Genomic DNA, 15,944 nt, shown 5'->3' with positions numbered 1-15,944 from the left:
TTTTGGCTTCGTTACCAGTTTCGTTTCTTATTCTTTATTTCGTGTTCGGTGATTACATTTTAGTAATTAATTCTAGCCGTTGGTTGCGTTTTTTCGCTCTCTCTTATTCTCGTTGTTTCGTTCAAAGCCCTCTTTGTATATAGATGCAATAACTAGCTGTAATTGCTATTATAATCGACGACGAAAAAATGGAAGCGCCTTTTTCTCTCCTTCTCTCGCCCGCCTCTCTTACTCTCTCCTTGTCGCCATGACGACGCACTGAACGTGCGCGCGCAGCAAGGGGAAATTGCGTTTCGTTTTTAAACTTATTTTCGCGTTTAAATTCTCCGAAATTGCGCACAGCAAACAATACAATCTGTTGCTAGAAACTGCTTGGTTCATGTGTAATGTTTTGTAAGTTTTATTTGCGAGAGATAGTCCACCTATTGGCAGAAGTTTTTGTAAGAACATTACTAAGAATAGACAGTCGAAAACCGACATTCAAATTTTTATTTGTTCTTTAATATTGTTTTTACACAAATGAACACCTTTTAGGCGTAAATTCTACAATGTTATTTTGGTAATAAAAGATATTGTCAGGTTAAGCAACCGTTTCATGTACAGCAGAGTTTGATCAATTTCATTAATTTAGTTCAATTGCAATTGCTCCTTTATCTCATCGCCTCCCAAACAAAAATATTGAAACGTCAATTTTCTCATTATCTATGTATTGAGCCAAAATTTTAGCAAATTAGAATTACACAGAATGAAAGTGGCTCAATTACATTCCCGTTTACAAAATCCACTGTAATATAAGTCGTCATTGTGTTCGTCCCTTCCCCTAGCCTACAGCGTTTATGGGTAACTTTTTTTCTTGGTAATTAGTAAATAGGGGATTAGCTTATTCGTCCTTCTTGTAAAGCGCTGACAACTCGTTTCGTTAGCTGAATCACCAACTATTTATGACAAACCTATTTATCGAAAAGTCTATGACCTAACCCTCGCAAAAATAAATTAATTACTTCATTCTCATATTCATAAGCGTAATGTTTTACGTACTATTTTGCATTGCCAGTAAGTAATTAAATTTGGATGGCTCGCAATTTTGCGGCATACTAAAAAAGACAAAAAATCGCGACATCCTTGTTACATTAAGTTGCAAAAAAAAAATAATTCTGCTAATGTTAATGCTTTTACGTCAAGGCAACAAGTAAATATTATAACGTTATCAGTTATATAAAAATAGTGTTCTATTAAAGTCTCACATGCGTCCTGCCTGTTTATTGCAATTCTATATTTTTTTCTAAAATTACAAAATTTCGGAAGACAACTGTAAATCTCTCAAGTAATTTTTAAAATCCCAGTTAAGTCACTCATCAAATACCGTAAGTCCAAGTCAAGCCTTTTGAAGAAAGTCCTAGTCAAGTCATACTTAAAGCAAGTCAACTTCAAGTCAAGTCCCCCTTGTCATTTGTCCAAAAGAGTTACAAAATTTGAGAATCACTGATTTGAACTACACGCTGTGACGTCATCCTGGAGTGAGCCGCTGTTTTGGCAGGTTGGGGTTAGGTTAAGGTTCTGCGCCTTTTAAAATATTTGACACAGTTCCAGTTGGTCTTAAAATCGTAAAAAAAACGGTTCTGGTTCGTTTACGGTTAGGAAAAATAGCCCAAAACCGGTTCATAAAGTTCCGGTTTGGACTTAGTTCGACTTGTGTCTGATAGGCAAAATAAACATACAAGTATAGGCATTCTAAAAAGCCACTAAAAACAGAATTTACCTCAAATATGGACCATCAAATAACTTATCGATTTTGACGCCATAAAAAGCAATCGCAATCACCGGAACTAACCCCGCTTGATGAAAAAGTTCGCTATTTTGAAACGGCCCTACTAAAATGTTTACTTCATCCGGTTTACTGATGATTCACAACATGAATACGAGTTTCATGGTCGATAAACTGTTAGCGCGCCCTATTTGGTTAGTTTTTGGTAAATAAGATAAAATCATTTTGACGGCATATTTCTGATAGTTGCAATGCAATACACTTATGATGACATGTCGGGCTAGTTTAGTCTTACGTGGACAGCGCCACGCTTGATGCTATAAAAACAGCATATACTGATGAAACGCACTTGGTTATGTTAGTTTCAAGCAGAAACAGTTTGTAATTGCCTGATTGAAAACGTGTTTTTTTTTAAAACAGGCTATCATTTTTCACAAGCTGTGAAAGACAAAGCGGACTATACGTACTGTATTGTTAAATAGACGTGGAACAAAATGAACCACACATGAATTTAAGAACTTTAGCTATAAGTACGTTTTACGAGATTAATTTAGTCTAAAACTTAGCAACAATCGTTAGTTTGGTACATTTGAAGATGAAGTTAAAAGATTGTGCGTTAGCTCCTGCAGAAATCTCCAGGCAAAAAGTCGAGTAAGACATAAGGTAACGCTTACATACGCAGATGACAAAGGTGTCATTAAATTTAAGTCGATAATTAGGCGTTAGTGGGCTGCAGAGATACCTAAGATGGTCATGTGGGATTCAAAAAATACCTTTTTTGGTAAAAGTTGAGGCCAAGAGTTAAACGCATTTATGTCACTACACGGAAATAAAACCAAGCTGACTTTTCTAGGTCACTTGGCGAGCAATTACATCACAAGCTTAACATGGCGTTAGGCCAACTAATTTCACGATTTCCACTGCAGAGGTTACAAGGTTCGTTTCCTCTAACTTTCTTGCCGATGGTACTATATTAAATGCGAAATTTGTAGAATTATAAGCAATTCAACAAACGAATTTCACCAGGACGAGGAATTGGAGTTTAGAAAGCTATAGATGTATTGGTAAAACTTTGGTTAAATTTGTTTGTATAATCATTACTGCCATCGCCGTACAGTCAATTGCTTATTTAATGTATTTGGATTTGGTTGCTTCCAATTCAAAATCGATATCTACGTTAAGAGTAAATAATCATGAAAATGAACTTTGATGCGAAATTTAGTCTGCTCATGTTGTTTTTAATCGCACTTTCAACGCAAATCATCGGCCACAGTTGGATAGCTTGCACCGATTACGCAGTGAAGAACGCCGGGGACTGGGACCCCAATGCCTGCAGGGGATTTCCCAGAGATGGGGCCAAGTACACGCCAAAAAACAGCTTCGGGCAAGATACGGGTAAGTCGCTTTTAAAAGTCTGTAGGTTTAAATCAGGGATGGGCCGCCAATGAATATCATACGGCCCGCCAGCTCCTTTACGAAATGGGTAAGAGACCATTTCTGTTGTTTTTGCTGTTTTAACTGGGTAAATGCGAAAATTACAAAAACTTAAAGTTTAAAAACGCGAGTAAAACCAGAAACAGACATTTTTTCACGGGATATATATTTCGCCTATACTGGCATCGTCAGTTGCTATAAGTAACGTAAACTACATATATATAGCAAAGTAATAATAAAATTATAAAAAAAATTCAAAAACATATGAAAACAGTATACATAAAGTAAAAAGTTTAAAACTTTAGAATGTCAGAAAAAATGGCTTTGTTTTACATAGGATACGACACGCGGCCCGGGAGTGGCAGCAAGCCTTGCAAGTCGGACATCTCCGATTCGAGTTACAGCAGCGAGTATCCAAAGGCGGTTTATTTTCCAGGTCAGCAAGTCGTACTCGCACACCCCATGAAGGTGAGATGGTTTGCGAACACAGCGCATTAAAGAATGGTTCTGTTCAATTTTTTAAACAAACGGCAAAAAAATATTAATGTGAGAAGTATACATCAGCAGAAAAATAATTTCGTAAATTTTGTAAACAAACGACAAAAAAACTATAATCCATGTTACAAACAAAATATAAAAAAAAAAATATATATATATATATATATATATAATATATAATATATATAATGAAAAAATATATATATATATAATAAATAATTTTAGAACATCAAATATAAAAAAAATCTCTTTAAAGGCAAAGGCGTTATTTTTTAACATGTAATAAATGTTTCTAAGTGTTGAGTTTAAGTGAAATATGCGAAACGAAACCGTCTAAAATGATAATTTTATGTACTTTACAAGTTAAGTGTTCTATTGTAGCGAAGATGTTTTTATTCCGCGTGTCCAGTTAAGACTGAGCTTTGACACACTAAAACGACACACGTAAACGACACACGTAAACGAAACACAAGGAAAAGGGCAAGACAAGAAAAAATACTTTTGTAACAAACGTTTGGCATGTCGTCGCTACAATATGTCTGATATAGGTCTTGAAATTAAAATGCGAAACAGGTTTAGAAGTTCGACACATTCTTTTATCCAGAACCACGGCGCCGACACTTGCACCAACATTTATATTCCCGACCACGGCAACTTCCTTTACCGGGGAAGGCCCGGCACCGACACCCACCGGAACCTGGACTTCTACAAAAAGCACACGGTCGCCGACTTGGGGATTTCCCTCTTCGGTTCGGCCAACACGAGTCCCAGCAAATACCCGAAACCAGGTTTTCAAAATGCGCCCAACTTTTGTAAGAACACGGACAGGGCGATGGGCACGTACAGTTTCAACGTTCCGTTTAACTTGAAAACAGGTAAACACTTTTTAGTATTGTCGCTTGAAATCTCAAAAAACACACGCCCATTGGTTTGGTGGTTAAGAACAATAAATGTGTGTTTTGTGTGATTTGACCCTTTTAAATTCCTTCAAATTAGGCTATATTCGTTATTAAGCTGTAAAAAATATTGTAAAGCAGTTTTTCTATGTTCTGTAATGCATCGTTTGAGGGAGCCTCTAGCCTACTGTTTTTTGGGAAAGCACTACTTCCGCTTCATTTTGTGAATCAAAATGTTTTTTTTACATTTGTTGTAAAACGCAGTCTGCCACTGGTCGAATTACAAACACACCAATTCCACAGTTTTTTGCTGCATTCAACAGAAATTGCGTTACAACTCACTGAGTTATGTTTTGTGGTCGCACGGTCAAAGCCAGTGTCAAAATATTTGATCTAACAAGATTCAAGATTCAATTTATTTTTGTTCTTATTTGCAAACATTCAAAAGAATCGCATAAAGAATAACACAAGGACAGCAAAATGACCTTACGGTCATCGAGTCGAACTGCCCATCTAACAAATAAATTTTAACCCTGTACAACTACAGTATTACAGCTGAATTTTACTGAAATAAAACCTGAAAAGCCCGAAGTATGTATGTGTTTAAACCTATTAACGTTTTTTACCGCGGACCCCTAATTTGTTTTGCTTCGCGTGGACCACGGTAGGCAAGACATTAAAAAAAATGACGTCATAAATTAACGTCACAATCAAACTTAAATATGCTGATGATAAAATGAAGACTAAATACAGTGCTTAAACGTTTTATTTTTAATTAAACTCTTTTCTTTAAAAATTGATTACTTCTTAGATATGCAGTAATATTTCAATTTGGCCTTCATGGACCCCTGGGCCTAAAATGAATTCACCTGTATTACAGGAAATTACACCTTCGTTTGGATTTGGCAGTTTAACAGCGCCAATGACGTCTACTCCACCTGTTTCGATGTGGAAGTGGTTAGAAGCAAAGCGGTTCGCGACTCAAAACTTAAGGTGGGCTGGGAAAGCGATAAAAGTCATTCAATTGACTTCGCCGACTGTATCTTGTTTTCTAGTGCAAAATCATGTTGTGACATAAATTAAATAGTAGGTTTTAAAGTCGTAATAGCAATATCAAAGCCCAAAGTACGTGTCATTTTGTACGTTTCGAATAGCTCTTCATTCACTTCCTACATCCTGTGCTTTTGACGTCTATAGATCTTGATGTTGAAAATGAATAAAGAATTATTCGAAACGTTTAAAATGATACCTATTTTTGCATGGGCTTTGTAATTCTTACTAGGTCTTACTACAACCTCCAACCATTATGCTCCAAGGTTTTAAAGCAATTTATCGTTTTGTTTTGCTTTCAAAACCATTGAGTTTGTGTTGTAAAGCACAGTTGATGGTCAAAATCCAAGTTTAACGGCAGCCTACGGTATCGCTGATTTAGCGCGTTGTGTCTCACAACGGCGGGATGGTCTTTATAGTGCATATTATTGAGTTAGTTTTAATATTATGACACAAGTTCAATGCCTTAGTTGAGCAAGGACCTTCTCAAAACCATCCTTTAGTGCAGATTAGTTTAAAACAGTTTATAGCCAAAGATTTTGTCATACGGATTGACCGAATTAGAACCGAGTTGGATTCAGTCATGTGATTTGGAAATGAAACACATCACAAGCTTTTTATGTCAACAGTCCAAACTAATTTCACGATGCTTAGAGAGTGGTCATATAAGGTCATGCGCCTACGGTTTCGCATCAATTGCTCTATTTTAATCGCGGATTTAACACTCGGGTTTTGCAATGACACGGAAGTAGGAGTTCATATAGCGAGATATTTTACAGTCATCTTAAAGGCTGCTCACAAAATCGCACCATTTATGCATTATTAAGTATTTGTTAACTTCACGATTGACATCTGTTACCTGACCAAAACCAGCATCTAAATAAATTTTCCTTTATATTGGTGACAAACTCTATAAAAGGTACAAAACTTTAATATGTCTTAAAAAAGAAAGTTAATTAAAACCTGCTTTTGCAATACAGCTGAACGCACATGTTTTTATCTTCAAGGGGCGCGGTGTCGGCCAACTAACAGTGGCGTGTGGAGGAAAAACCTCCAATAACAAACCAGGAAGCAATGCGGGTTGCTCTTCAGGCGGAAATAGACCATCAAGGCCACAATTCCCAACCAGAAGACCCAATAGACCACAATTTCCAACCAAAAGACCATTCAGGCCACAGTTTCCAACCAAAAGACCAGCCAGGCCACAGTTTCCCACCAGAAAGCCTACCAGACCCGCCGGGCAACCATACGTACCTGAAGAAATACCAGGCTACGAGCCAAACAGTCGGGCCGGGAAAAAGATTGGCAACGTCGATTTTGAATTATTGTATTACCGCTGCCGCAATAGCGCCTTTTCGTTTCGTGCCCCTGTTGCCCTGCTAACGGCCATTTTGCTTTTTCAGATCATTGTAAATCTTTAAAAAAAGACCTTTCCTAGCTTGTTTTTTTTTATACCCAAGAACAAATCTTCCTATAGTGTTTCACTCATTGTATTTATGCTTTGATAAAGTTTTATTTATGGTATCAATATACCAAAATTGCGATTAAGAAAAAATCGTTTTATACATTAGCTTTCAGGCTAATATACTATGCATTTGTTTTGTATATATAATCACTGTTGAGCGTTACACTTTTGTTGATGCGTTTGTAAAACTTATAATTATATTACTACCGTTCATAAATAAATAATTTGATTTTTAAATAGCTTGTAGCTCTGTTATGGTCTGTTATGGTTGACATCTACAAAGCAATCTTCGAATTGCACCAATATTTTTATCTTTTTAAAATATCGACAATATATAGATTAGTGGTTCTTCACAAAAATTGTGTTTCACATTCCTCCGTTCGTTTCATCTCAAAATATAACTTTTATAAAAAAATTAGATATATTTGGGTACATTATTTTTATTTTTTGTAATTTATATCGACATTAATCACCCTACTGAACAAAACATGTTTATTGATGTATTTTCGATGTTCAAACCGATTACTTTACCAAAGCACTTCTATTAAAACTCAAAGTTTAAGGGTGTGGTATTCGATTAACAAACGACCTACGGAGGTTTCTGGCGTGAAAACCACTTTGATTTAAACGTGTTATTTGAATAACTCTGTTCTAAATATAGGCAACCCCAATAGCAATTTCAAAGCTAGGGCTGTTTCCGTATCTGTGTTATACGTCACCAATTAAGCTGTAAATCCTGTCCACCGATTGCCTCATTTCCACTTGCCAATTTAGTAAAGCCGACAAACCGACAAATCAAGCTTCAACTTACCGATTTGTTGACAGTCGTGCCCAGCGGATGAAAACATACAACGGCGCTATTTAAGCCGAAAATCTGTGTCAGATTTGCGACAGGGCATGTCTAAAACACAGATTGCGTGTTTCTAATTTGCGGTTTGTAAAGCGGCTTTCTTGATACCTGGTTAAACTAGTAAATAAGAGCAAAAGCTTGTTGTAAATCTTACAGAGTACGGCATTTTTGCTTGTGTATGTTTGACAGCTTCTTAGTAATACAAATGTGCACTATTTAACTGTTTGTGCTGGTTTAAATCTATTTGCACAAGATTCTTTGATTTGCAACTAACAACACCAGCAGTGACACATAATGAAGATAGCTGCAATATTCTGCTGTCTTGTAATCTTGTGTTCATTTAGCGATGGCATGATAAGTAAGTCAAAATTCAATCAATATAATTTTTTGTTCTAAGCCAGTGGATTTCAAACTGCATGCCGTGGCGCACAAGTGGGAATTTTTCTACTGTTCTGTCGGCAATTATTTTTAATTTCGAATATAGCTTTCGCATAACAAATAGTCATGCAGAATAACATGCAAAATACAGACTTTGCAAATTACATCAGTGATTCCCAAACTGTGGGCGGCGGCACACTAGTGTGCCTCGAGAGATTGTCAAATGTGCCGCGAAACTTTTTGTAATTTCGGAAATAATTTAGTTTTATTACCAATAGGCATACACGCAAGTATTTTATACTTAAATACGCACTATCCATTAAAAATTTGTCGTGTGTTAAGGGCGATTGTAACATTACTCTATTGTTGTTCTGTTAAATGTGTGCCGCGAAATATTTAAGAAAAAGTTTGGGAACCACTGCTTTACATAAAGGAACTGTGGTTTTGTTTGATTCTATTGTCTTGGTGGGATGTAAAACGATTTGTCATTTTTAAAGTGCGCTAGCTAAAAAAAAAGTTTGCAAAACGTGGCCTATATAAAACAAAATATAGTTTTCATTGTAATTTTATTTATTGACAGTCGATTGCAGCTGGACATTCGGAGAACTGTCGGCAGAAATTACAAGAGTGATTTGTCCAAGCACTTGCGGCAATATTAGAATGCCGCCGCTGTGTGGAACAACAACCTTCACCAACTCTTCGAGAATCTGCGTTGCCGCAATTTACGACGGAAAGATAAGAAAAGGTACACTTTTATATAATTGGAATGATTCAAGATACATTTTCTAAATAAAGAAGTTAGTTTGATCGTGATTTAAAACGACTAACAAACTGTCACAATTAGCTGAATAAAATCAAAACTCAGGTTCTTATTCTAAATGCATTTCGCTCTTCAAAGTTAGTCGATATGTTTTTACCTTAACTGTTCCTCACAGATTTGCAAATGGTGCTTGTTTTTCGGCAGTGTTTTAAGTCCTAGTCAAGTGATTTGTGAAATAATTTAAGTCAAAGTCAAGTATTTTCTAAAAATAACAAGTCAATTCCCAGTCCAAGTCATCAGTTGCCCAAGTCAAGTCCTTATTAGAGCAAGTCATCTCCAAGTCAAACCACTAATATACAATAAAACGATAAACCATTAAAATTGGTAAATTCGTCCGATCATGAGCAATAGTTCAACTTCAAAATAACAAAAAACAGCTTGTAACAATTTAATGCTTTTACGTGCAAATTCAATTTTATAATAAAATGCTAAATGAAAACACTTAATTTCAACCCAATCATTTTACTCAATTATCTAAGTCCAAGTCAAGTCTTTTTTCTAAAAGTCTTAAGTCAAGTCAAGTCAAGTCAAATGGAAGTTAAGTCTAGTCATTGTAGTCATTATAACACTGTGTTTCGGTTCTTTAGAATTTTCAGTTTTATTTAAAAAAAATATTTTTTGTTTTATTTAACAAAAATATGTTTTAGAGGCCGGAGGTCTGTTCGTTGTTCATCGGGGCCCAGTTCAAGGTTCTTACGTAGGAGGATGGCAACACGGAATAAGGAGCGACTCCTGTACATCAGACGGTCCATCCTTCTCTTTAATCGGTGGGTAAACTTTCTTTGTACCTCCCAACCTTTTTTGCAATAATATTTCAAGCACCACGGCAAAGCGCTTTAATCGTATGTTACCTTTTATACCCAAATTATACTTAAGTTCCCAAATTCGCAATTAATATACTTGATATTTGGCTTTGTAATTCATTACCAAGCTACGTTGCAGATCCGTGCACAGTGTACCCAATTAACATACTTCAAATTTAAAAGTATATTGACAAACGAAACCTCACGTTTTTTATATAGGCATTGTGACTTGGTGAATTGAACAAGCTCGTTTATAAGTTCAAGGAAAATGAAATGTTTAAGGCAGAGCTGGTAACCGTAGCATATTTATAATATAATGTCTTAGTTTTGTTGTTAGCAGGAATTATATTAAAAAACCGCAATTGGCAGAGTAAAATTAAGTTTATCGTCTAATGTCATCCATAAAAACTGCATATACTTTAATATTGTTCATTTCTAGTTCAAACTTAAAACATAGTACCAGGGGATATTTCAAGTGTTACACTCGAAAGCTTCATTTCAAGTGCTTTATATTTCCAGGATCAGTGTCAGCAACAGTATTCTATCTTAAACCAGACTCTGCCGGCCCGGTAGATTGCACAGATCCCGCAAGCATACCAGACAGTGAGTAAAGATTTCACACACTTATATGTGCGTTACGATTTGACTTAAATTACTTGTCGCTGTTTTATAAATTACTTGCTTCGAATTACTTATTGTTTTAAAAATTACGTGATTTGGACCTAACTTGTGTGCAATTGACTTAGCTGTGACTCTTACATCACCACTAAAAACTCACCAGTGCATTGTACAACGTAAAAACCGAGGCTGTTAAAATGATTGCCACCCATATCTTATGTTTTCCCACTGTTAGGGACCAGAAAAGTAAATAACCCATTGTTTAGTGCAGCGGTTTTCAACCAGTGGGCCATGACTCACTGGTGGGCCACACAACAATTTAAAAAAGATTTATTAAAAAAGTTAGTTTTATTTGTACCACTATAATCAATTTTACGGGAATAATGGATTGGGGAGGAATTGAGAAGGAAAGTAAATGCACGTAAATTTATTGTTCAGAAGCAAGTACCTCACAAATGCAAGGTTAAATAAATAATCTGTGCTATATCCTCCTCTATTTTTTGTTTTAAACCTTTTTTATAGTTTGTTCTTTCGTAAACATTATTGGGCCACAGAATTTTTGTGCAACGAAAATGGGCCACGAAAGGAAAAAGGTTGAGAACCACTGGTCATGATATTTTTTTTAGTTGGTGAATTTCATTTTTTATCATTTTAACAGACAGAAACACCTGTCCTACCCACAGCTCGCATTGCATGAACGGTGGAACCTGTATCGACGACGTCAACATATTTTACTGCTCGTGTCCACCACACATGGCCGGAGACTTGTGCCAGTTCGGTAAGAGCTCTACTATTAAGTAAAATGTTTTGCAAGCTAAGTTGGGATTGGAGGACGAAGATTATACAAAGTGGTGGTGAGAGATTTTGACTTTTGATATATATGAATTTAAGCAATGTTACTTGTGTTTTTAAGGTGTTTAAGGGATCGGAATGATAATTGAAAGTTCTTCAACGGTCTCTCGAAACCACAGCTACAGTTTTTTTTACTATTTATATCAAATAATTGTCTCAGTATTAGTGAGAATTAACGAAAACTGTCTCTTGTTCATGCTAAACCATACCGAAAACAGGCTAATCTATTGTTTTCACTGTGTATGTTATTTTAAATGTAGGTTAAAATGAATATAACAACAATCGTGTCTAGTCGTCAACTGAAATGTGTTTCCGCAAAACATTGCCGCTAATTAAAGAAATCCCGCCATATGATTTCTCGCAAATACCTGGCAGCTAGTTCGAGTTTTCGTGACCGATTATACAAAGATGCGTGACGCCGGCTAACCAGCTTTGGGAGGAAATCCTGTTGCAAGTGGTTCTGTGTTTTGCAGATACAAACACCTGCCGCAGCAACCCGTGCTTAAACGATGGCACGTGCAGTGACGGACCCAACGATTTTCATTGCCAGTGCTCCGACCAGTTTACGGGAAAAACCTGCAATGCAGGTAAGTTGCAATAAGTTTTCAAATGTAAAGCTAATTGTGTTTAATATAATGTATTTGGTTTTGTATTTACGAATAGCCTTTTTGTTGTAGCCTATCTTAATTCGTATTGCTTTCTTTCTTTTATATGAAAAAATAATGAATCTTTCGCTGCCCCCTGGGAACTACGGACGCTTCTTTATTATTTCAAATTTTGCATGCATGGTACCGTTGTTCCGAAATAAATTTAAATCTATCTAAAAAAAAAAAAAAATATCTAAAAAAATGTTGTAAATGAGTCGTGTTGAAATGACTTGAGTCCCAGTCAAGTCATTTGTGAAATTACTTAAGTCCAAGTCAAGTCGATTGTGAAATTACTTAAGTCCAAGTCAAGTCATTTGTAAAATGACTTAAGTCCAAGTCAAGTCGCTTTGAATAAATCACAAGTCAAGTCCCATTCATAAATATGGCAAGTCAATTCCAACTATAGTCCTTGTCATTAAAATTAAACGTTAAACTATTAAAACTAGTAGACTCGCTCGATTACGAGTAATACTTTAACACTGCATCGAAAACATCCTTTATATCTATTTTTATCTAACAAACGAACATAGAAGTACTGAAACCTAACTAATGTTACATACCAAATAAATAGAAAACTGTTAGGTATTAAAAAGGGTTGCATGGTATTGTAATTAACCCCTCTAGTAACAAATCTGCATGAAAACCTTGTGTAAAACGAAACTCATGCTTGATTAGGCAGGACACTTATTTTTGTACATTCATCGCGAAACAAATACCCAAGGAGTAAAATGCGTATCAAAACTAGTTTCGATTGCGCCGCAGATGCGAGTTGTTCATTTAGTGTTCCTCAACGTTGGTTTTCGTTAGGATCCAAACATTAAGACTAAGCGAAGCTTAGGACATACCCAATTCTCTTATTGGAAGGCAAAAAAGCTTAAGACATTTGTCCAATAAGCTTAAATTTAATAAATATTAGCCATGTATTCGTATTGCTGATAGAGTTTTTGTAAATTTTTAAGCAATCTTGCTAAAAAACAATCTCCCTAAATCTAACCTATGAATTACAGCAGTCGGCGATCAAACGGCGCCGCAATTCAATTTTTGTTCGCGGCCCATGGTTTAAGAAACATTGTGTTCAAGCGCCATTTTTGTACAGATATTTCTACTTGCTATTCGGGCGTAAGCAACGACTCTGTAACCGACGGTCAAATGACTGCTTCGTCTAATTGGGGACCACCGTTAGCCCCACCCAACGGACGTCTAAACAAAATACCCGTTGGCTCTAATGCCGCTGCGTGGGCTGGAAAGGGTGAGTTTCTAATGGCCTCGGAGGTATTTGTATGTACTTAAAAAGCATTTTTTTTAAAACTCTTGTATTTATCCGATTTCCTAACTTTGTTTTTCACGAATTATGATGTTCTAATGCAATGTCACATTCATTGAGTGGCCAACAAACTACTGTTTTTTTAAGTTTATTGGCGTACAACGGCACAATACGTCAACGTTAAAACCGCAAAAATTACTAGAATTAATACTAAAATTTTAGTTTGATTCTAAAACTTTTAGTCATCTGTTAAGTTTAAAATTTTGTTCTTACGCCTACACGCCTAAATTATTCGCTTGACTTGGTACTTTACAAGTAATGCAATTATTGCGGAGAGCAGTTAGCAATTTTAACGACGAAAAGCTAATATTTGAGTTTGAATCAAATCCGTTTATGGATGTATGCAATACATTTTATTTAAATAATTAATATTTTATTTGTAGGAAAGAAAGCAGGTGCGTGGCTTCAAGTCGACTTTGGAAGGGAATTGTCTATTTACGGAGTAGTGACCCAGGGAAGGTCGAACAAAAAAGACCCGAGAGGGAACGACCAGTGGGTGACCAGCTACAAAGTATCGTATTCCAACGATGGGACGGCATTCCACTATATTCAAAACTCGGTCGGCCAGGATATCGTAAGTCGTTTACCCAGGGTTATGACCGCCCCGTAAAACTAATTAACTTGTAGGTGTATAGATGGAATTTTTGGAAAACGCTGGGAATATTGGACAATATTAGAACCAGTGATTTCCAAACCTGTCATAAAGTAATAATCCTTCTTTACACTTTTCGGAAAGTGATGTCATATTAATGAAGCAATGTTTTTTTAGTCGACTATATGGCTTTTGAGTAAGAAATCGGTAATGCATAAACACCAATTGTAGTGTTTAAGTACGAATTTTTATGAGCCATATGTGATATAGAATGTTGAAAAACTTAGTAGTGTTGCACAATATTACTATTTAAACGAAAGTTTTTCACACGAGAATAGTGAGACACCTTAATATTTTGTTTGTGCTTTGCACGTCTGTAGCACATACTTAAACATATTTGTTGAAAATTAAACAAAGTGAATTAAAACGTGAAAAGATTTCTGCGAAATGTAGCAGCCATTGTTCATTTCATCCGCAGTGACCGAGACAAAAGTACAACTTTCCTTTAAAAATCGCAGAACGAGACCGTTTTTATCATTTAAGGAAGTAACGTAATGTAGCTTCGGCACGAATAGATACAATAATATACACATTGCATACACGTTTTATTCGATAATTCAAAGTCACGAGTAACATGTCAGTCTCCCTTATTAATTGTTTTTCTCTAAGTACCAACGATTTCGTTTTTTTTTTCGATTCTCGCCAATAAAGTAACGATTTCTCCTTCCTCTCAGAAATAAACAACGATTTAATACCGATTTTGAGGATCCCCACCCTCAAAAAGAGGAACAACCTGTGAATTTCCCCCTCAAAACAAATTTCGGGCTTAACCACTCCGTAAACAAGTAACGATTACTGGGTTTCCCTTAAAATGAACGATTTCGGGATTTTCCCCAGAGTAGTAACAATTTATCGGTTTTACCCCAAATAAAAAGAGTAGCGATTTCGAGTTTCCCCAAATAATTGACAATGTCGTAGTTTCTTTTCACCAAAAAAGGTAAACCGTTTGATGTTTCCTTCTTGTAACGATTCACCTAACCAAAAAAGTTAAGTAAAAAAAGACATAATATGCCTAGGAAATAATGTTTTTAAAAAAAAAACGCATTTTTTCTCATGCAGGTATTTCTCGGAAACAGTGATACCGACACCATCAAGACCAACCGCTTCCCTGTCCCGGTTGACGCCCGTTACTGGAGACTTACAGTGGAAACCTTCCACAAATACCCAAGCCTGCGCCTTGAATACCTGACATGCTAAAATCTTCACTTTGTTCTATTCTTATTGTAAAGTTTTGGTATTTCCGTGTACGGCCACTATATCGTTTGTCTATCTTTCAAGAAGGCTTTTCCGTAATCATTTCCGATAACAAGTATACACACGGTTTAGATAAAAAATGTGGATTAGGCCTATTAAAAAACTGTCGAATTGACGAAAAAGTTCCGAAATGCGTTCATAGAACTTACGTTGACTTTTTGGGATGCAGTACCGTAAGCAAAGCCTAATAACTTTTGTAATTTCCTTTTGAAGAAAAGAAATTTAAATTATTGCAACTTGAGTAAATTAAAGTTATAACCGCTCTTCGTATTTTAATCATCGAAACGCAACGAAATACATCACTACTGTCGTTGTGGTGCCTGGCCCTTTTCCGACTATATCGTTCAAGAAAGCTTTTTCGTAATCATTTCCGATAGAAAGTATACACACGGTTTAGTTAAAAAATGTGTATTAGGCCTATTAAAAAATGAAAAAAAAATGTCGAATTGACGAAAAAGTTCCGAAATACGTTCATATAACTTGCGTTGACTTTTGGGGATGCAGTACCGTAAGCAAAGCCTAATAACTTTTGTAATTTCCTATTGCAGAAAAGTAATTTAAATTATTGCAACTTAAGTAAATTAAAGTTATAACCGCTGTTCGTAATTTGATCATCGAAACACAACTTAATACATTAC

The 15,944-nt window shown here is 35.9% G+C and overlaps 2 protein-coding genes across 2 annotated transcripts; both read left to right on the top strand.

The window, feature by feature from the left end:
- The first annotated feature begins 2,958 nt into the window (after nt 1-2,958).
- On the top strand, nt 2,959-7,064 carry LOC146157450 (uncharacterized). Its single transcript, XM_083388216.1, has 5 exons — nt 2,959-3,160; nt 3,537-3,667; nt 4,302-4,572; nt 5,474-5,586; nt 6,651-7,064. Exons 1-5 carry the CDS (start codon nt 2,959-2,961, stop codon nt 7,062-7,064), a joined length of 1,131 nt encoding a protein of 376 aa, XP_083244342.1.
- A 1,137-nt stretch (nt 7,065-8,201) lies between these two features.
- LOC146157449 (EGF-like repeat and discoidin I-like domain-containing protein 3) lies at nt 8,202-15,392 on the top strand. Its single transcript, XM_083388215.1, has 9 exons — nt 8,202-8,316; nt 8,917-9,081; nt 9,804-9,923; nt 10,479-10,562; nt 11,236-11,355; nt 11,903-12,016; nt 13,173-13,325; nt 13,784-13,974; nt 15,112-15,392. Exons 1-9 carry the CDS (start codon nt 8,253-8,255, stop codon nt 15,247-15,249), a joined length of 1,149 nt encoding a protein of 382 aa, XP_083244341.1. The 5' UTR covers nt 8,202-8,252; the 3' UTR covers nt 15,250-15,392.
- The last annotated feature ends 552 nt before the right edge of the window (nt 15,393-15,944 follow it).

This window comes from Ascidiella aspersa, chromosome 4 (assembly GCF_963924565.1).
Source record: "Ascidiella aspersa chromosome 4, kaAscAspe10.2, whole genome shotgun sequence".
Lineage (NCBI taxonomy): Eukaryota > Metazoa > Chordata > Ascidiacea > Phlebobranchia > Ascidiidae > Ascidiella > Ascidiella aspersa.
The sequence above is the reverse complement of the archived record's forward strand: the minus strand, read 5'-3'. Positions and strand labels throughout refer to the sequence as shown.

Bases quoted from the DNA above. Each gene is read 5' to 3' on its own strand.
- LOC146157450 (XM_083388216.1), top strand. From the start codon at position 2,959: ATGAAAATGAACTTTGATGCGAAATTTAGTCTGCTCATGTTGTTTTTA. The intron at 4,573-5,473 runs GTAAACACTTTT...CCTGTATTACAG, and splicing joins TCCGTTTAACTTGAAAACAG to GAAATTACACCTTCGTTTGG. The intron at 5,587-6,650 runs GTGGGCTGGGAA...TTTATCTTCAAG, and splicing joins TTCGCGACTCAAAACTTAAG to GGGCGCGGTGTCGGCCAACT.
- LOC146157449 (XM_083388215.1), top strand. From the start codon at position 8,253: ATGAAGATAGCTGCAATATTCTGCTGTCTTGTAATCTTGTGTTCATTT. The intron at 12,017-13,172 runs GTAAGTTGCAAT...ATTTTTGTACAG, and splicing joins GGGAAAAACCTGCAATGCAG to ATATTTCTACTTGCTATTCG. The intron at 13,326-13,783 runs GTGAGTTTCTAA...TTTTATTTGTAG, and splicing joins CGCTGCGTGGGCTGGAAAGG to GAAAGAAAGCAGGTGCGTGG.